Raw genomic sequence first — 23128 nt, forward strand, 5'->3', positions numbered from 1 at the left:
GCATCTTTAACAAATGGTTCTGGTCTAACAGGATGTCTGCAAGTAGAAGAATAATAATAGATCCATGTTTATCACCCTGCACAAAACTCAAGTTCAACTGAATCAAAGACTCCAGCATAAAACCAGACACACTGAACCTGAGAGATGAGAAAGTAGGGACTACCCTTCAGTGCTTTTGCACAGAAGACAGCTTCCTGAGGAGAACACTGATAGCACAGGCACTAAGAATAACAATTATGGGACCTTATTCCCCAGTGAGGGAACATTCTAAATAAGATGCCATACAGCATGGGAAACAAGTGTGATAAACAAAGGTAAGACAGTCCTTTCCTAATTCTACTCCCAACAAGCCCAGGTGCTATTTGCACCTCTTATTAAATCTCCCAGCTGCCCTGTCATTAATATTACCATCCTTGGCCCCATACTGTGTTTAAGAATTTATTCCAAAAAAGTTTCTAGGTAATGTTTTTTAAGAGAATATTGACAGTAGTCCATATTAGGAAAATCATTTTACACCTTGATCTTTTGTATACATAATATATGAAACTGAAAAAAATGCCCAGAAGCATCATATATAACAGTTTCATATATTTCCCATTTCTCTCCATCTCTCTTTTCTTCTCAATAAAATATAATTGATGTCCATGACACATTACATTGGCTTAATGGTCCCTTAATATATCATAAACGATTTGAAAAACACTGACAGGCCATTTGATAATGAATTCTATGTACACTGTCTATTCTTTACCAAATGCTGTTAATCATTATGGGAAGTAACTGAGGAGAATAAGATGAATGCATTTTTTAGAGGGATTTGCATTCTGGTGAGGGAAAGTAGATAATAATTTAAGATGTATATACTTAGACAGTGATGAATTCCAAGAAGCATGCTGAAGTAAGAAGAGAAGGGAAATGTTCATGCATAGAGTAGCAAGGAAGACCCTAACTACAAATATTATGTATGGAGAATGTCTTATAGGATAGAGAACATAAGAAGCCAGAGATGGGAGAAAGATGGGAGATGAACAGGAAGTGGAAGAAAGAAATAGAGGAAGAGGAGGAGGTAGAAGAAAAAGAAGAGAAAGAAAAAAGGGAGAAGGAAAAGATGAGATGGGAAAAAGAAGGATGAAGAAGAGGAAGAAGTGAAGGGAGAAAAAGAGGAGGAGAATGGTGAATAAAAAGTAAGAAAAAAGGAGAAGGAAGAGGGAGAGATTGCTGGAACTGGGAATCCTTTGATTAAGTGAGAAGCTTTTGGGAAGCATTACTACTATTGCCATACATGTCTAATGGAATAAGAAATATTGCATAAGAGACTCAATTCTCTTCTTTGGACTCATATTCCCATACAGTACTATATATTTCCTGATCTGACTATTTTTTCATTCCTCCAGATCTCTTAAAAGTACTCTTGAAGACACACTTACATCTGCAAGATTCTCTATTTTCCAAGTTCCCTTTTCAGATATCGCTAGAGCAGTGGTTCTCAACCTGTGGGTCACCACCCCTCTGTGGGGTGAACCACCTACTTACAGGAGTCACAGAGGAGATATCCTGAATATCAGATATTTACATTATTGTTCATGACAGGAGCACAATTACAGGTATGAAATAGCCATGAAATAATTTTAAGATTGTGGATCACCAAAACATAAAGAACTGTACTTGAGGATCACAGCATTAGAAAGGTTGAGAACCACTGTTCTACAGTCTTGCTTTAGTGATTTGCCTGGCTTCTCTTTGTGTATGTACAATGATTTTAAGAATCACTTTCTAGTTCTAGTCTTTCTCCTTGTGCCACTGGGACTGAAGGTCTTACAAATATCATTCTTCATCCTCGGGACTGGTCACAGATGTCATTTTTTTCATCCTGTCTGAAAACCCCACACTTCTGAAGTATATATTACATATTGTACCAATTACCCCTGGTGTCTATTGAACTTCTTTACAGACTCCAGGGACAGTTTCTCCTTTTGGTTAATGGTTTGTTAGTAATTCAGTGTACCTGTAGCCACCAAAACTACTATCATAGTTTTTGGTGATCTCATTTGCCTTGGGATAAAATCCATTGTATACCAAGACCATTTGGTCCCAGGAAACCCCAAAGCCCCAAGTCTTACACTTGTTTCCAATATCAGAAGGAACAGAGTGTAGCTATTTTCATTAGAATAACCTCTCATGAAAAACGTTTGCAGCAAACACCTCTAGACTCTACTTTATCTTTTTTGCTCACTTATATTATGATTCTAAAAGGAGCACATCTTCCAAAGACTACCAGAACAATAGTTCTTGTTCTACAGCCTCTTCTGAAATTTTATCCTGCCAAAGATGTGGAATTCTATTTCCCCATTCTTGAACCCTGCCTGGCCCTAGTTATTGTTATGCTTCCAGAAGAAAATGATAGTTTGATGCGATGCAAGTTCTCGATGCAGGCCAGACTTGCATCTTCTGCATAGATTTCTTGAAATACATTTTCTAGGAGCTCCTTGATACCATAGAATTTGTCTAACTATTCGGAGAACACCATGGTGGTAAGGAAACGTTTACATACTCAGTTTAGTAGTTCAAGATGAAATCATCCTTCAGAGATCTAAGACTCAGTGCCAGTTATATGAACAAGATCATCTTTGCTCTAGCCCAGCCCTGTCCAATGGGAGCACATGCTCTAAGATAGTTAGCTATGAGTGTGTCCCAACACAAAACTGAAAATTGAAAGTATTTTATGCATACATGTTTTTCAGGCTTTATTTTTTTCTAATCAAATTCAACTTCTTCAGCCAACTTCTTGTGGCTGAGGGCCTAAGAGTTTAGCATTCTTGCTCATTTGCAAGTTTATTAAAACCATGAGCACTAACATCCATTAAACCCACAGAAGAAAACTTCCGCATGTAGACTCCCATGCCTTCTTCAGCCCACCATATGCACCTGTCTTTGTATTACTCCTTCCCTTTTCTGTGAACTGGCTAAGGCCCTATTTAAACCCAGGGCAGAACCTTCCTTTCTCATTTTATAATGCCCTCTTTTCTGTTCTAATCTGAAGTTTTCCCTCTTATGACCATTTCCTACCATATATAAACTTCCTTATTTTCCATTTAAAACAGATAATACAAAGATGGTTTACATTGTTCTTACTGTCTTTCTTTCCCCCATATAATTGAACATCTTTAAATGACTCTTTCGCCCTCACCATTCTCCAAAGAAGTTCTTGTCAAAGTAATCCCTGGTCTTCAGGTTCATGAATCAAAGGCCACTTCTCAGTTTCCACTGGAAATAAGACATGAGAAGCTCATATATTATTGGTATCTTGCTCCTCATGAACATCATCTTTACTTTGCTTCAAGCACACTATTCTTTTTGGTTTGCAGGCTTTTCCCATTGTTAAATCATTTTTAATGTTCATTTTCCTGGATCATCCTATCTTCCTAGTCTTCCATATTGGAGTGTTTCAGGCTTGAGCCGAAGGTATTGGTTTTGTCTACAATCACCTTTCTAGTTGACTTTAGTAGATTTTCAAACTATTTAATATTATTAATGCCATGAGAAGTAATAATATCTCCAGCTCCAATTTAGAGATGTGATGTGGGAGGGTCTTCTGTTTGAGTTGATTTCATTGGTTAATAAAGAAACTGCCTTGGCCCATTTGATAGGCCAGCCCTTAGGTGGGTGGAATAGACAGAACAGAATGCTGGGAAGAAGGGAAGTTAGTCAATCATCATGCCTCTCCTCTCTGGGCAGTCGCCATGATTCTCCAACCTGAGACAGTCGCTATGAAGCCAGCCACCAGGTCAGACATGCTGAATCTTTCCCAGTAGCCACCACCTTGTGGTGCTACACAGATTACTAAATATGGGTTAAAGCAAGAGAGAGTTAGCCAGTAAGAGGCTAGAGCTAGTGGGCCAGGCAGTGTTTAAAAGAATACAATTTGTGTGTTGTTATTTCGGGGCATAAGCTAGCCAGGTGGCCAGGAGCCAGGTGGGAATGTTATCACTCAACCTGGATTCCATACAGTTTTGTATATCTTGTCCAACCCACACTTTTAAAGTTGGATGCCTAATGGATATCTCTGGCTTAACAGATATAAAAGCAAACTTTTGATTACTTTCCCCTTAGCATGTAGCTCATTCACCCTGACCTTCTTAGCAGGCAATGGCAACTGCAGTCTATTCATTCTGCAAACCTTGGGGTTACCCTTGACACCTCTTTCTCCTGCAGGGCATATGCAGTTCTTCAGTGAATCCTGTCTACTTGGCTTTTGGGTTCATATGCTGAGTTGAATCCATTTTTACCACTGTCTCTGCTCTGTTGCTCTGTCATGCCATCACTGCATCCCAGAAGAGTTTTGGGATCACTTTTTGCCTTATTCTTGTGCTTTTACAGACTGGTTTACACAGAATAATCAGAGTCTTTTAAAAATGTGTCAAAATACACCTTCTTGTGGCAAAATGCTGCTGATAGTACTCTTTCTCACCAGATTAAATCTGAAGTGTTACCTGCTCAGTGCCCCCATGGAATCTCTCTGTACCTTTTCTAGCCCTTCTCTTTAGTTGGCTGCTCATTCTACTCCACCCATCCACTCTTTCTTGTTCTCAGTTCCTCTTTTCATTTCCCGAAGCACTTTTCTAGATTTCTAGGTGGCTCTTTCTTTTACTTCACTTAGCTTTCTACTTCAATTTTAACTTTTAGACAAGCTTTTCCTCTGGTTACCCATGCTCTTTATCTCACAGGCCATTTAATTTTTATATTTTTGCATCATTTCTCAACAATATGGCAAAGTTTTTATTTCTTGATTTTGTTGTCCCACCTCTCCCTTCTCTTGGACCTATGTGTAAAATCCGTGAGAGTAAGGACTTGATTTATTCTATTCACAACCTTTGAGTCTATAATCCTAAACCCTTTGAGTATAATAGCATTCAATAAATAACAGCTGATAAGTAAGTGAAGACGGGCTTTGAGACACATACAAGCTTATATCTATAAATCTTGAGCTTATCTGCAGAAACCAAGTTCCCTGTACGTGACCAGTGTGTGCAGAGGACGAATGTGAGAATGTACAAATTCAGAGTGAGCAGAGAAATAATAGTAAACCAAGATTAAACATACTCCAGTAACTATGTAGGGAAAGGTAGAGCAAGGCGCTTTTCTGAGATATTTAGTTCCAACTCCCCCTCCATAAAGAGGGGATGTGCACATGGTAAGCAAATGAAAACCTTTAAAACAAAAAGGAAAACAGTGAATTTTAAATTTAACTGGTGGAATTCTCGGTGGTTTATTCTTGAATATTAATATTAATATTAAGGATATTAAGCTCGAATCATTTTGGAGCTTAAAATTCCAATTCTGGACTTGCTGAGTGTGAGAGACTTTGTACCTATAGCCATCTTTTATAAACCCAAATATGGAACATGTAACTCGACAAATAAAACTTTGTCTAAGGAAGCATCAAGAAAACGTATGACAGTGGGAATTAGCTTTTAAAAGGAAGGATATTTAGATACATTCTATGTGCCTCTGAAATAACACTAGGGGCATCAAGTGGATCAAAAATACATAATGAATACAAAAGGAAAATACAAGAGTAAGGTATGACAGGTATGTGCTTCTTTGGTTTATAAAATAGGCACCATAAATGACATACATATCCTGCCTTGATAAGGGTGAAGGATTTTGAATTGTGGCATAAGAATCCTCCCAGAAATATAGAAGAAATTGTCATAGTTTTGTTGTTGTTGTTTGCTTGTTTTCTTTTTCTCTTTTTGTCAGTTTGACACAAACTTAGGTCATCTGGGAAGAGGGATCCTCAGTTGGAAATATTCCTCCATCAGACTGGTGTGCAGGTAAGTCTGAGGGAACATTTTAAACTAATGTAGGAGGGCCCAGTCAACCCTTATGGAGCTGCCCTTTGGCAGCTTGTCCTGGGAAGTGTAAAGAAAGGTAGCTGGGAGACAGTGAACTCCACAGGAGCAGGTATAAGTGAGTAACAGCTGAGGGAGTAGGCCTGAGACAAGAGACCTCTGTGGGTCCAGGCATGAGTCTGGAACCTCTGAGGGAATAGGCCTGAGCCAAGACCTCTGTGGGTCCAGAAGCGAGTCTGGGACCTCCAAGGGAGTAGACTGGAGCAAGAGACCTTTGTGGGAGTGGGCCCAGGACAGGGACTTCTACAGAAACAGGTCTGTGCCAGTGACCTCCACTGGAGCAGGCCTGAGGCAACAAACTCCACATAAGCAGGTACAAGGGAGTTACCGCTGAGGGAGTAGGCTAGGGCCAGAGAACTCTACAGGACCAGGAGCAGGTACAAGGGAGCCACTGCTGAGGGACCAGGCCAGAACAAAAGACCTCTACTGGACCAGGCATGAATTAACGACCGCAGAGATAGCAGTCTTGAGCCAGTAACATCTGCTGGAACAGGCCCAATCCAGTGACCTCTGCCAAAGCAGGCCTGGGCCAGCAACCTCTGCCACAGCAGGCTCAAGGCAACAACCTCAGCAAAAAGAGCCCCAAGAAAGAAGTCCTATCAGAATTGCACCTGACTTCTCAATGGAAACAATAAAAGCCATAAGGTCCTGGTCAAGCATTATACAGACATTAAGAGACCATGGTTGTCAGCCCAGACTACTATACCCAGCAAATCTTTCAATCACATCGAAGGACAAAACAAAATATTCCATGACAGAACCAGATTTAACCAATACCTAGCCACAAACACAGTACTACACAAACTACTAGAAGAAAAACAACAACCCAAGGAAGTTGGCTACATCAACAGAAACACAGACACTTGATGATCTCACAGCAGCAAATCCCAAAGAAGGGGGAAACACACAAAATAACAACACCAACAATGAAAACTAAAATAACAGTAGATAGCAATCACTGGTCATTAATATAAATGGACTCAACTCACCTATAAAGAGACACAGGCTAACAGTTTGGATACGAAAACAGAATCCACCCTTCTGCTGCATACAAAAAACATACCTCAACCTCATAGACAGACATTGCGTAAAAGTAAAGGTTCAGGAAAAAATTTTCCAATCAAATGTACCTAAGAAGCAAGCTGGTGTAGCTATCCTAATATCTAACAAAATAAATTTCAAACTGAAATCAATCAAAAGAGACAAAGAAGGACATTTCATATTAGTCACAGGAAAAATCCATCAAGAGGAAATCTCAATACTGAATATCTATGTCCCGAAAACAAGGGCACCCTCTTATGTAAAAGAAACACTTTTAAAGCTTAAATCACACATTAAACCCCACACACTAACAGTGGGAGACTTCAACACTCCACTCTCACCACTGGACAGGTCTGTCAAACAAAAAATTAACAGAGAAATAAGGGAACTACCAGACATCTACAGAACATTCCATCTAAACATAAAAGAATATACCTTCTTCTCAGCACCTAATGGAACCTTCTCAAAAATTGACCACATACTAGGTAACAAAATAAATCTCAACAGATAAAAAAAAAAAATTGGAATAACCCCATGTATCTTATCGGTTCACCATGGCTTAAAATTAGAATTCAACAGTAACACTAATTCCAAAAAACCCACAAACACATGGAAATTAAACAATGCTCACCTGAAGCAACAATGGGTCATGAAAGAAATAAAGGAAGAAAAGACTTCCCAAAATTCGATGAAAATGACCACTCAACATACCCAAATGTATGGGACCCAATGAAAGCAGTGTTAAGAGGAAACTTCTGAGCACAAAATGCCTACAATAAAGAAGTGTGGGGAAAATCCCACACTACTGAATTAAAAGACATTTAAAAACTCTAGAACAAAAAGAAGCAAACTCACACAGGAGAGCTGCAAGATGGCAGGAATAATCAAATCGAGAGCCGAAATCAACAATATAGAAACAAAGAAAACAATAAAAAGAATCAATGAGACAAAGAGTTGGTTCTTTGTGAAAATCAATGAAATAGACAAACCTTTATTCAAACTAACCAAAAGGCAGAGAGAATATATCTAAATTAACAAAATCAGAAATGGAAAGGAGGACATAACAACAGATGCAGAGGAAATTCAGAGAATCATTAGGTCATATTTCGTAAACCTGTACTCCACAAAATTGGAAAACTTAAAGAAAATGAACAACATACTGGATAATTATCACTTACCAAAATTAAATCAAGATCAGATAAGCAAATTAAATAGACCTGTAACTGGTAAAGAAATAGAAGCCATCATCAAAAGTCTCCCAACCAAAAAAAGCCCAGGACCAGATGGTTTCAGTGCAAAATTCTACAAGATTTTCAAAGAACTAATGCCAATATTCTTCAAATTTTTCCACACAATAGAAACAGAAGGAACATTGCCAAACTCTTTTTATGAGGCTACAATTACATTGATACCCAAACCGCACATAGACATTACTAAGGAAGAGAATTACAAACCAATCTCCCTCATGAACATTGATGCAAAAATACTCAATAAAATACTGGTAAACCAAATCCAATAATATATCAGAAAAATCATCCACCATGATCAAGTTGGCTTCATCCTAGAGATTGCAGGGATGATTCAATATATGAAAATCTGTAAATGGAATCCACCATATAAAGAAACTGAAAAATAAAAACCACATGATCATCTCATTAGGTGCTGAAAAAGCCTTCAACAAAATACAACCCTTCATGATAAAGGTCTTGGAGAAGAGCAGGGATATAAGGAACATACCTAAACACAATAAAAACAATATACAGCAAGCCAATAGCCAACATCAAACTAAATAGAAACTTATAGCATCCCACTGAAATCAGGAACAACAAGACAAGGTTGTCTACTCTCTCCATATCTATTTAATATAGTTCTTGAGGTCCTAGCTAGATCAGTAAGATAACAAAAGGAGATCAAGGGGATACAAATTGGAAAAGTCAAACTCTCAGTATTTGCTGATGATATGATAGTTTACATAAGCAACCCCAAAAATTCTACCAAGGAACCTCTATGACTCATAAACACTTTCAGTAATGTAGCAGGATATAAGATTAACTAAAAAAAAGTAGCCTTCTTTACACAGATGATAAATGGGCTGAGAAAGAAATCAGAGAAACATCACTCTTCACAATAGCCACAAATAGCATAAAATATCTCAGAGTAACTCTAACCAAACAAGTGGAAGATCTTTATGGCAAGAACTTTAAACCTTTAAAGAAAGAAATTAGACGCCAGAAAATGGAAACATCTCCCATGCTCTTGGGTAGGTAGAATTATCATAGTAAAAATGGCAATCTTACCAAAAGCAATCTACAGATTCAAAGCAATGACCATCAAAATCCCAGAAAAATTGTTCATAGGCCTCGGAAGAACAGTATTCAGTTTCATATGGAAAAGCAAAAAATTCAGGATAGCCAAAACAATCCTGTACAATAAAGGATCTCATGGAGGCATCAAACTCTTCTACAAAGCTACAGTACTGAAAACAGCCTGGTATTGGCATGAAAACAGACAGAAGGACCAATGAAACTGAATCAAAGACCCAGCTATTAATTCACTCACCTACAAACACCTGATTTTTGACAAAGAAGCAAAAAAATATCAAATGAAAAGAGAAAGAATATTTAACAAATGATGTTAGCATAACTGGATATCAACATGTAGAAGAATGAATATAGATCTTTATCTATTGCCATGCACAAAACTCATGTCCAAATGAATCAAAGACCTCCACATAAAGCCAACCACACTAAATCTCATAAAGAGAATGTGGGAAGTACACTTGAACCTTTTGACACAGGAGACTACTTCCTAAATATAACCCCAGTAGCACAGACACTGAGAGAATCAATTAATCAATGGGACCTCTTGAAACTGAAAAGCTTCTGTAGAGCAAAGGACACGGTCAACAAGACAAAATGGCAGCCTACAAAATGGGAAAAGATCCTCACCAACCCCACATCAGACAGAGGACTGATCTCCAAAATATACAAAAACTCAAGAAATTGATCATCTAAAGTACAAATAATCCAATAAAAAATGGAATACAGACCTAAACAGAGAACTCTCAAAAGAGGAATTAAAAATAGCTGAAAGACACTCAAAGAAACGCTCAACATCCTTAATCAAATCAAAACAACTCTGAGATCCCATCTTACACCTGTAAGAATGGCCAAGGTAAAAAACACTGATGACAACTTATGCTGGAGAAGTTGTGGGGTAAAGGAAACACTTCCTCATTGCTGGTGAGAGTGCAAGCTGGTACAGCCCCTTTGAATGTCAGTGTGGTGATTTCTCAGAAAATTAGAAAACAGCCTCCCTCAAGACCCAGCAATACTACTTTTGGGTATTTACCCAAAGGATCCTCAATTGTACCACAAGGACATATTCTCAACTATGTCCACAGCAACATTGTTTGTCATAGCTAGAACATGGAAACCACCTAAATGCCCCTTGACTGAAGAATGGATAAAGAAAATGTGGTACCTTTACACAATGTATACTATACAGCAGAAAAAAAATAACGACATCTTGAAATTTGTAAGCCAATGGATGGATCTAGAAAACATCATATTGAATGAGGTAACCCAGACCTAAAAAGAAAAATATTATATGTATTCACTCATAAGTGATTTTTAGACATAAAACAAAGAAAACCAGACTAGTAATTCACAATCCCAGAGAATCTGTACAACAATGAGGACCCTAAGAAAGACAAACATGGATATAATCTCCATGGAAAGTAGAAAAAGGTAAGATCTTCTGAGTAAATTGGGAGCATGGGGACCATGGGAGAGGGTTGAAGGGGAGGGCAAAGGAAGGGAGGAGAGCAGAAAAAAATATATAGCTCAATAAAGTCAATAAAAAAGGTAACTGTAGCTAAATGTCAGTCTGGAGAGCAAGTGAGTAAGCTGCATTGCTCCATGGTCTCTGCTCCATGGTCTCTCTCTAGGTTTACTTCTCTGCATGATGGAATATGATGTGAGAATATAAGCCACATAAACCTGTTACTCCCCAAATCGCCTTTGGTCAAGCTTTATCACAGCAACAAAAAGAAAACTAGGACAGAAATAGAGAGACTTCCAAGAGGTGTTGAACTGTTTCCTATATTCTACTGATTTTAGATAACATAGCTTGGACATTTCATTAACACAATTCACCAAAGGCTTTGCACCAACCAGCCTTGTGCAAATGTTGTGCATGCCAGTGACAAATATGTATTTAACAAACAAAATTTATTTATATTTCACATCACACTCTCCTTCAGCACCTTCTCAGACATGTGTTTTCTGTGAATTGTAGCTTTGCTTATCTGATGCTCTGTATGCAAGATTGATATTTCCTATCAGTAAGTCAGTCTCTGTCTCTGTCCCCTTCTCTGTCTCTTTGTTTCTCTTGGATTGGATGTTGGAAGTTAATATAAACCCTTCAATTTGACAGTAACAAAATTCTACATTCAACAGATGAGGAAATAAATAATTTCATAGCATCTTCAAATTTATTATGGAGTAGCCCCAATTTTTCATTTTCAATGTGAAGAAGAACCAGATCAAACTGACGACATTACTGAATGTTCAGTATAGCACACAACACAAGCAGAAAACACAGCTTTGGTGAAGCAGAATTTTTAAAAATCTGTGTGTGGGCCTTTCTTTGCCATGTTCCTTCTTTGGAGCACAGCAGACACATTCCTCTCAGAACTGCAGCAGCACCCTGTATTACAGGTCTTACAGTCTATGCCCATGGTATCCAGAGTTGGTTTGTGGTTCCAAAGTTCAGCGGATAGGCACACAGCATGTGCTATACATCTGGACCTCTCTATCACCGCTGTTGTTAGTGTTCTTGCTATTAGGAATGAAAACACCACTTTGTCCTTGAAGGGCTGACATTACAATAGAGCATTAGCATAGGTAGATTTTCACCTTATTTGTATAGAGTGTGTAATTCTATCCTTTTCTGAAAAGTATCTTTCTATTCCATGATTAGGATGCCACTGGTTTTGACCAGGCTCAAGCAAGCCAGGTCTTACTTGTGAGTCTTACTTTGTGATTCTTAGAAATCTTGTGTCAATTTTCAAGTCAAGAAGAACTGGAATATTTAGAAAAAGTAAAATACAGTCCTAGACTCATTTTTATCACAAGTGGCAAAATATTTTACATCGTTTTGGATAAAATATTTTTATTACCTAATTAATATGCATCTTGATGATATGCAAAGTTTTAAAGACTCAATTGTGTGAAGCCAAGGGCTGTTTCATTTTTATTGTGGAATTCACTACACTTTCATACAATGTTACACACTAACACTTGTAGCTATTTGTGGAGCGTTTACTTTAAACTAGAATCTTTCATTATAGTCTCTTAAATTAAAAAAATAATATTTTGAAGAGCTTCAATTATTATTTTATGAAAGAAGTAATGCTTAAGTTGGGTTCCCAATGCTGGCACATGACCTCAGTTTGTACAACTTGCGTGCCCCTTGTTCATTTACAAATTTGCTTGTGAAGGTAGAAAGATATGGGTGCTTGGGCCACCTAGAGAGCTTTCTGCATGCATATTTAGCATTTAATAATAAAACTTATTTACATCTATTTTTTGGGGGGTGTTGAGACAGACTTTCTCTGTGTTGATTTGGAACTAGTCCTGGAGCTATCTCTTGTAGATCAGGCTGGCCTCAAACTCAGAATTCATAGAGATCCGCCTGTTTCTGCCTCCTGAGTGCTGCAATTAAAGGCATGTGCCACCACCGCCCTGCTACAACTGATTTTAAGCTAGTACATCCAAAGCCATTCTTTGTAACTTAAGGATCTCTAGCTGGTGTCAGGTCACGAGGTTACCACTTGGAGGTTCAATTTCGGAATTATTACACACACAGTTATAGCACATAGAACAGAGCCTTTTGAATACCACAAATATCACCACCATCTCCGCTTTATCAATAAGTCATACCCACCCTGTCACTGAGTCCTCACTCACGTCTAGTCCCAGAAAATATCCAGACACAGACACCACATACATGCATTCACACATGTGTCATTTTTATATTTAGGTCATGGTTTATGTTTGGCTGGAAGAAAATTTATTATCTTAATTAAAGATAATTACTAATTATTTTCACCAGAGATAAATATATAAACTGGATAATATATCTATGTGATATCAGACTGTTTTTTTTTCTATTTTAAAAGATTTTTTTACACAAGTAAAAGAATACAGTAGGTTCTGTGCAACACTACTAAACGAGATCGAGTTTCCTTTAGAAGATCTCTGAAATTAAGACACATCAGTTGCTCTTAAACCTTTCATTTTCCACTGTTATTAACTATCATGTCACTATCACTGAGGGTAGCTATGATGGGGGGCACAAAATTCTATTTGAAATAAGCATCGACGCTCCTTAGTTTTATATCAGATAATTCCAATGTATCGGCTATGAAGAAACTGAGTAAAGAATTGCCATCTTATACAATTTAAAGATTTCTGACATCATTAGATGAAAGGGGAGGATGATTTGATTTTTGTGTAATGTACTTGGAAGGCCTCAAAAAGGTAAGACAAACCCAAACTCTAAAGGGAAAAAAAATTACACAATCACACACCAAAGCAAAACGCAAACAGATTTCCACCTGAGAAGTCAAGAAAGTACTACCTTGCCCCAAACTGGCAAGAATCCGATTACCACAAGGATGGATAGTTACCCATGGCGAAGAAAGGGATTCCCAGCAGGGTGGAGTTGTATTTCCCGTCTGTGACGAAGAAGATCCCAGCTGCAGTGGCGAGGGAAATGCATACCGTGAGCACCCCCAGGAGGCCCAGGAAGGGCTTACTGCGCAAGCAGTCCTTCATGGAGCTGGACAGGGTGGCCGTGGTCAGGATCAGCACGAGGCTCACCAGGACCTTGCTTCTGGCCAGGATGCTGGTCTTATGAAAGTCTCTCCAGAGGCTAAAAGATGCCAGAGAGTACAGCTGAAGGTCTTGGTGCTCATCCTGGAGTTTCCTCATAAGCTTACAGAACTCATTCTCCCACTTCTCCCCTATGAGGTCTTGAGTGGCAGAACCATAGGTCTGGAGGTAGTAGGTGATTTGAATGGCTCTGGCTGACTTGACCCGCTGATCTTTGCTGTTTGGTACTTCCACTACCCCGCCCAGCTGGTGTCCAATAAAACTGTTCCTCCCATCCTTGAAAACAGAAAGAGGGGAGACTTCAGTTACCAGAAGGATGCACATTCCAAGGAACAGTGTCTTACTCTTAAGTGAAGAAGCACAAAGAATGCAAAGAGAGGTGCCGGTGATGGTGGAATTGATGTGGGTGGAGAGGAGAGTCGGGATTCTAGTCTTAACCTTTTGGAGCTATGTGGGAAACCCTGCAGGACGAACAGGAGTAAAGACGGTGGAGAGAGCATCACAAAGCCACACCAGACTTGCCTCATGCGAAAAGGCTCATACATTTGGATTTCCCAAATGCTCTCACTGGTACATTGTCTTCTATAGAAATCTAGTCCAATTCCTTAAGAGCAGATCAAGTTTCTGATTGATGTTTAGCTCTGTAAGTAGAGCAAGGCATGAGGCTCACCCTAGGCCATGCTAAAGAGATGGAGTACATTTTCCTTCAAAGAGATACCACATATATCTTTCCCAGAACTCCTTGCCCTAGTCCTGCCATGGTAAGCCACCACAAAGTTCCACAGTGTCCTTGTTCCCTTATCTGCCTTTTTCTTTCAGATGCTGACCAAATGTAAATTAGCTTTATTTCCCAATACTTTGGGCTTCCTTATTTTCTGTAGAGCCTCCTTTCCTGCCACATATCTGACCTTTGTTCTAGCTTCAGTGGCATGGTTTTTTCCTTCTTTTTCTAGTCTCCTACTCTACCAGTTTCTGATATTTAGTTTGCCCTGGGTGTTCTCCTTTTAAATTCTATGAAAATTGCCTTTGAGCTTCAAAACTTAACATGTAATTATCCTATATATAAATATGCTAAGGTTTCCAGTATCAATATAGGCACCAACATGCAGACAAGAGCAGCCTTACTTCCTTATATTTGTGTGGTCAAATGAATAGTTCAGAAGATGGTAAATATCTTTCTCAAAGCTAGTGTGGTATTGAAATACTTCCTGCCTGTGGTACCAGCATTTGCTGGGTCTGTACAATCTCCCCCTCCCCGACAACACCTGAATCTGTCTTAGTCTTATCTTCTCCTATAAGTAGATTCTTAAAGGAAACTGATAAAATTTTCAGATAATATCACCAAATGCTGTCCAAACTTCAATGCTGAGCTTGAGGAAGTGTAGATAAGACCATCATCCTAGGAATTGGATAAACAAAGCAGTCATTCTTCTTTAAAGCACACTCACTTAGAATTGTCAGTTATTCTCATCCAATGAGGGTGCTCTCTGACCGCCATTACAAAACTTTAATCTATTTGGAAATATTATTTTTGTCACAGATGTCTCCACACTTTGGTGGTAATGGTTGATTGAATGTTGAGCCCAAAAGTAAGTTTCAGGATGATTTATAGGGCTGAGTATACACTGTTGGTATCAGGTGAGATGTAGGCACAAAAGAAAGTTTATTCTACAAGTAGTTTGTATGTGAATGGAGTCAGGAAACATGTTTTCACAAGAGAATAAAAGAATTGATTCTTAGCAAGGAACAGTTCTCTCTAGAGAGCAGTAGGCAAGGGCAGCAGAACACTGACCAGTATGTTGACCATAGGTATTTACATGGAACTACCAGGCATCTAGCTAGCATTTGAGATACTTTGTTTAATCCAGACACCTAGATATGAGGCAATTGTTTATATTTTGTTTTAACATGTACAAAAGTGTCTTAAATATTTCAGCATGTATTTCAAACATGAGAAGTTGGAGATATTTAGAGAATGCAAACTCAACTTGGAGAATGATCAAACATCGAAAGAGAACAATATCACAGTCACTCTGTGTACCTTTCCCTTCATGCTTAATAGTTACAACCACCTTAAGAAACCAAACCCCTGGGCAGTGGTGATGCACTCCTTTAATCTCAGCACCCAGGAGGTAGAAGTGGTGGATCTCTATAAATTCGAGGTCAGCCTGGTCTATAGGGTTAGTTCCAGGACAGTCAGGTCTACAAAGAGAAACCCTGTCTGGAAAAAACACAAAGAACAAAAGAAAGAACGAAAGAAAAAAGAAAGAAAGAAAGAAAGAAAGAAGGAAAGAAAGAAAGAAAGAAAGATGGGAGGAAGAAAGGAAGGGAGGAAGGAAGGAAGGAAGGAAGGAAGGAAGAAGGGAGGGAGGGAGGAAGAAGGAAGGAAGGAAGGAAGGAAGGAAGGAAGGAAGGAAGGAAGGAGGAAGGAAGAAGCAAGGAAGGAAGGAAGGAAAGAGGAAGGAAGAAGCAAGGAAGGAAGGAAGAAGGAAGGAAGAAGCAAGGAAGGAAGGAAGGAGGAAGGAAGGAAGGAGGAAGGAAGAAAGGAAGAAAGGAAGGAAGGAGGAAGGAAGGAAGGAGAAGAAAGGAAGGAAGGAGGAAGGAAGGAAGGAACGAGGAAGGAAGGAAGCCAAACTTGACCAAACCCAAATGAATAACATTTCCTAACAACAATTTGACTTGTGGGTTCTCCTTGGTGTATCGACTACCGTAATGAATCTTTGTAATCTTAATATTTCCTTTCTTTCTTAAAACTAAACTGGGGCTGGAGAGATAGCTCAACAGTTAAGAACCTTGGCTGCTCTTCTAGAGGACCCAGGTTCAAGTCCCAGAACACAGAAGGTAGCATGTGACTATCTATAATTTCAGTTCCAAAAAATCTGGCTCCTCTTCTGGTCTCTACAGGCACATGACACTCACTTTGTGCACAGAACTACATGCAGGCAAAACACCCATAGAAATAAAAAAATAAAAAGTAAAAAACATAACATCAAACTGAAAGTCTGATTGTAAGTTTCCTTGTTTAAACCCATTGGATCTTGCAAAGATTGTTGGCAAGATTTGAGGAAAGTGTTGTGAATCATGTCTCAGAACTGAGTAATTGCGGGTATAGTTTGTGTTAGCTCACTAGATCCAAATTGCTCGCTTATTTGATGTATTTTATCTAAATACTGACATAATGTTTTGGTTCAATTTTTCTTTCTATAGCTTTGAAATTCTGTGTTTATTTAAATGTGTGTGTCTGATCATCTGAGAAAGCCATATCCCAGAAGCTCTGTCTCTTTTTAAGAATGTGTTGTTCTCTCTTAGCTCCTTTCTGTCATTAAAAAAACAAAGACCTCTTGGGATCTTTGGCTGCAGTGCAGAGAGTTAGGTGCTCTCAGCTCTCACTTGGAGATTATAGTAGATAAGGAAGGTGCTGATCACATGTCTGGACAAAAATCAAAAATTTAAAGATGTATAGATTTTTAAATAGTCAAAAATTATTCAGTTTGGCCAGCTGCCAACCTTCCTTTTGAAGTTGCCTAATTTTCATTTTTTTAAAAAATAAAAATACCTTATAAGAGATAGACAGTCACTGTATCGTCCCTCGTTATATTTCCGTAAATAACAATGAATTTCTGGTCAATGTTTAAATCTATGCACCTGTACAATGTAAATGAGGTGTTTTGACATCCATCCCACATGAAAACTCTATCGGATGGTTACAATATGTACATGCAGTTGGCTCAGCCAACCTATCCACTACGGATAGTAGTGGGTTCGTTAGAAACCCAGGCATACACATTATGGGCATGAGAACATTCTACTTTTAGATAAGAGTGATAAAGAATGTCTCTTCTCAAACTAATCAATCATTAGCTACTTCTAAGTAGGAAAAACTGAGAATGAATACAGCAAATATTCTATTTCTTGAGAAACTTCCTTGAACTCATAATATACTTAGGCAGGTTAACGCAGTGAACTGCTCAGAAGATCACGTGACTTGAGTTGTACCATATTAACTCCTTCTCGTTGGGAGAACTAACAGGGAGAACTTTTATGTAGTTCATTGTCTGTGCCATCTTCAGTTTTCTTAACAAGAGATATGAATATATGAAGTGATGATTATAGGATATAGAATTAAGTTTTCGGCTTTCTAACGCTATGAAAAAAACTACTTACACAAAGAGTTTGGAGAGACCTGAATGTCAGCAATGCTGCTCCTACCACTATTTGTGCAATATATTGGTTATTTCAGCAGCAGGCTAAGATCTAACTAGCCATGGGTAGAACTGTTTTATTTGCTAGATGAGTGAGCCTGGACGCATAGAAAAGGCATGCCTGTTAGCTTCTCCTTAGATCTGACACCAACTCCAATCCTTCTAGACCTTCATTGAGGCAGAGCAGAGAAACTACTTTGAGTTGTATAAGAACACTTATTTTAACTGTGGATCCCCCTTTCCAACTGTCTTCCTCTTCATGTAAGGCAGCCCGTCAGGTAAAATTACACCTGGAATTTGACTCAGCATCGTCATTACTCATAGTAACTTCTCACACAGATTTTGAAATTTCTGTGAGTCTAGAAGTCTCGTTGCTATGAAGGTATCGGTTAATTTTTTAAATGGTAGGATGGTAGCATGCTGACTTCGGTGTTGCTCTATGTCAGTGCTGTATTGAGCTCAGCTGTCATGTAACCAACACAGGATGGCATCAGGTCTCTGATTAAATCATGGTCTGATTCTGCTGTTCCCCAATGTAGTATTACAGGGCCTACTCAGACAACTGCAAATGAGACCACATCATCTCTATACCTGAGCCCTCCACTGGTTTGAACTTGCACTAGGTCTGCAACAGGGGCTCTTTATCAGAACTGCAGAGTGATGGATGACCACAGCTAGAGATGTCTTCTGACCCTGCCTATTGTTCCCTCTCTTTTTCCCATCTCCTCCTCTCCCTGTTCCTTTTCCTCCTTGAACACATCACATTAATTTCCATCTTCAGGTTTGTGTCTGATGTTCTCATTGCTTTGAATATTTCCCCATATTCTTCTTAAATCCAAGACTACTTCCTGCTATGGAAGTCTTAGCTTAAAGCAACAACAACGTCAACAACAAACTAATTAACTCTAATCTACACTGGATGCCCTGTTTCTTAAGGTCATTGCATTGTCCTGATTTACGAGCTCCCTACTAATGACATCTACCTGAGATAATTGTATATAGTCATTCAATTGCTCCTTTTCTGTATCTTCAATTAGAGCACACACTCGCTGAGATCCATGACCTGGTTTGCTTACTAACGACTTCCTGAAGCCTTAAACAAGCCCAGTCTTTGCATAATGCTCGTTAGTTGAGTGAACTCACCTTTACGTGTAAACCACTAATCACATTACATTGCAGAGATTGCTTTGCTAAAATTGGGTAATTTGAAGGATCCCTTCCCCCCCCACCCCCAATCTCTTTAGTTTCTCGTATCATGTCCCCAGCATATATTACTGTTCAGCATTCACTTGTGCATCAAGCACATGCAGGACAATAAGTCACTACTAGTGACAGCAGACAGGGGGCCTCAGTGAGTGCAAGAAAGCCAGTGAAGAAGCATTCACATGTATTAGGCTTGAAGGCAAAGGAGGCAGAATGCTCCAAGAACTGGAGGGAGCCGTGAGATGTGAGGTTAGAGAGGAAATAGTGCTCCAGCAGCACTGCCTCATTAAGGGGAAAGGTTGGTATTTCAGTATGGAAATATGGGTGAGTGTATTCAGGAGAAAGATTTGATGTACTTTGAATTCTTACACTCACACACTATAGTTAAAGGTTTTAAGGGTCAGGATGACTCTGAAGCAAAACATCAGGAAATCCTGCAGGATTTCAGATTCTGGATGCAGCATAAGAAAATGCCAGCAGAAGCAATCTCCAGTAGGTAAATTATTGCAAGGTGAATCAATAAAACACAGGTCACAGTGCTGTCTCCCAGCCATAAAGCAGCACATCACGGTCTCTGTCCAGTGACAGCCATGCAGGAGAAATATTCCTGGGTCCTTTGACTTGTGTTAAAAGCTTCTGTTTTGTAGCCTTCAAATTACTTCCAGCCAGTCTACACCTCTACAGCAGACGGGGAGTTAATCTCAGAGTAAAGATCAGAGAAGTTGTCCTCATGGAGTTAAGAGAATGTGGAGATACTCTGTAGAAAACTGTGCACAGCAAGAACTACTCAATGATGCTGATGCTAGGTTAATATCCAGATAGTTTATGACTATGAAATAATTTTGTCAGCACAGCTCCTGGCCAAGGCAATTGTAAAACAGATTTCATTGATTTTCAATGAGGTAGATGCTGCAAGGATATTATAAACTTCTAGATAGTCAACTGCCTTTTATTAATGAAGAGTAAGTCTTCCTGCATACCAAGGAGCTAGTAACAGTTTTTAAAGAATGATGGGATTTTGTTTCTTTCTTTGCATAATACTTCCATTGCATTTGTTTCCTAACATATTTCTTTGTTTCATTCCCCCTTGTTAAATGTAAATACAAAATAGGATTAAGTGAAACGATAACTTATCTTGATTTTCCATCACAGGGTTTCGTATTTGGAAGGAATAAGCAAGTAATAAGAAAACAACTTCCTACAAGGTATTTGATTAAAGAATAATAAAAAAGTCATTTTCTAGATGAGGACTTTAAAACATTAAAATGCCCCAAGGAGAGAATAAATGCAATTCCTTTTGTCATATTTTAAGCTCAGAAAGTGTAGTGTTTCAGATTGTTTTCCACAGATGAAGGCTAAAAAAAAAATAAACAAAAGATTTCTGTGCTGCTGAAATAAAACAAAATATTAACCTACCAGAATATAAAATAATTTTAACAGAGCATGTTAGCACGTCAGTGGCCCGAGCTTGGTTGGAATGATTTAATCCAAGTAACAGACTCAAAGACAGAGGATCTTGATTTTAGTTGTCCGAGGCAAGTATTTCATTATTCTTGAGGAAGGGTTATACCGACATAGCTTTAAGGCACCAATGAGGTCAAAAAAAGTAAACAAGCAAAAATAAGGTTACAGCCACCTACAGTGGCAGTGTTGGTGACTTCATTCCTGTTTCAGGCTCCAAATGCTCACATTCCTAACACAGTTCTGCATACTTAGGGATAATTTGTAAATGTACTTGAAAGAGAAAATGTGCAAAATTGTGGATATGTGAAAAGACTTGAGAGGCCATCTATGATGCTTAGGGTCCCAGCCACAAACATGACAAGGAGCATGAGTGTCTTAAGCTCATTGGCCATAGTAAGATTTATTACTGCTTAACACCACAATTGAAGGCTCTACTTTCCAGGGTCATTTCTATAGTTCATAAAATAAAAACTTTAAGGTCTTGCAAAAGTCCTTATATGTTAATATAAGGGATGAATAGTGCTCAGATAGGGTTGGGTATTGTTCTTATTAATATGCAACACTTGGGATAGTTATATAATATTGTTTATTCATTTAGTCTTTTAAAGTTCTTCACTTCCCAGCAGGTATCTGAAATGTGCACAGACACAAGTTTGTAGGCACAGGACCAAGTCATAGGAGTTTAATTTCTATTTCTGCTACAATAAGCAGGTGTTTCCTGGTTTGTCTCTTCTCCAAGTGAAGCAAAAAGAGTTTGGCTTCTATTATCTCTGAAGTTCTGATGCACTCTTTGTTAAATGGTATCCTGTTTTCTGTTTCTTTGTTTGTTTTTCTTTGTTTGGTTGGGTTTTTTGTTGTTCTTTTCAACTTTACAGAGCTAATGATATTTGGGAAGACGCACCTCAGTTGAGAAAAATGCTACCATCAGATAAGTCTGGATGCAAATCTATAGTACATATTCTTGATATTGATTTTGTGGGAAGATTCAGTTCACTGAGAGGTTATGCCATTTCTGGGCTGGTGGTCCAGGGATTTATAAGAAAACAGGCTGAACAAGTCAGTAAACAGTACTCCTCCCTGGCCTCTGCATCAATTCTGGCCTCCAAATTCCTGCCTTAAGTTCAACCCTGCCCTCGAGATGGGCTACAGCTAAAACTGAAATAAACTTCTTCCGAATTGCTTTTGGTCATGGAGTTTATCATAGCAATAGAAACCAAATGATTCCTCAGTGGAATTAATGGAAGACATTAGATGTTACAAGATCTATCTGCCTTAATGTGATAAAATGGAAATAAGAAGAATGGGAAAACAACATAACTTGTGCTCATTTCCATAGCAACAGGAAGTGTTATCACTTTCTAAATCTGGACAAAGTCACTTCTCTTCCCTTCAGTAATTCCAGAATGATGCCTTAAATAACAACAAAAAGAAATGTGTTCCCTTTCTCTAAGATGTAGTCAGCAACCAAATGGAACTGATCAGTTTCTTAGGTAGTAAAAGCCATTTGTTCTTCAGATCCCTATCAAATCAACTCTCCCATATGTATTTGCTTCATACACAATAGCATACACACAATGGATTTTTTCCATTTATGGTAAATGTTCCCATAAATCTATAAACTGAATAGAAATAGCATTATCACCTGTATCAAATGCAAATTATATTGGAGAAGACAGGAAGCAGATATAGGGAGGATGAGGATCCCAAAGACAGCAGTTCCATTTCTGTATTTCTGTCCAAGGCCAAAAGGTACAGATGTTCTAGTCCTATCTTGGACGGAGAGTAGAGGTTTCAGAAGAGAACTCTGGTTCTCTCTCTCTCTCTCTCTCTCTCTCTCTCTCTCTCTCTCTCTCTCTCTCTCTCTCTCTGTGTGTGTGTGTGTGTGTGTGTGTGTATAACTGAACTTATGGTCTAAAATATGCAAGGCAAGTTCCACAACCACTGAGACATATTCCCATCTCTGTCTCTGATTGGTTATTCTTTTCCTAAGCAGCACTACCTATATGGGGCCATAAGTCAATGTGTGGTTAAAGTTCTAGTCAAGATGCTAATCCCTTCTCAGGAACAATATTTTGAATTTTCATGGTTGAAAGGGTGATGGCTGATTTTCTAATTTCAACCCATCTCTTAAGTGATCTTAAGGATTCAACCCTTGAGCAATAAATACTACACAGCATTGAGGACATCTGACGGTGGATATGAGGGTTCTGTTGAGCCCCACTGAGGAAAAGCTATTGTCTTCTGATCAAAAGAATAAAATATATATCATGTCCTGGATGGAGACATGCTCCAAAGATTAAAACATCACATATCAGTGTGTCCTCTCTTAACAATTATTCCAATTAGCTAGCCTTGCAAGATATCACCCATTAGAAAGGAGTTCACCTAAATCCATGCAAAGAAGGGA

The 23128-nt window shown here is 38.6% G+C and overlaps 1 protein-coding gene across 2 annotated transcripts in view; it reads right to left on the minus strand.

The window, feature by feature from the left end:
• Ptchd4 (patched domain containing 4) overlaps window positions 1-23128 on the minus strand; it is a 178682-nt gene that overhangs the window by 103124 nt on the left and 52430 nt on the right. For both annotated transcript variants that reach the window (XM_038344228.1, XM_038344227.1), the window contains exon 2: window positions 13648-14128. In XM_038344228.1, the coding sequence (XP_038200156.1) occupies window positions 13648-14128 (481 nt within the window). The remainder of the gene's footprint in view (window positions 1-13647; window positions 14129-23128) is intronic.

The sequence above is a fragment of the Arvicola amphibius genome, chromosome 9, assembly GCF_903992535.2.
Source record: "Arvicola amphibius chromosome 9, mArvAmp1.2, whole genome shotgun sequence".
In the NCBI taxonomy this organism is placed as follows: domain Eukaryota; kingdom Metazoa; phylum Chordata; class Mammalia; order Rodentia; family Cricetidae; genus Arvicola; species Arvicola amphibius.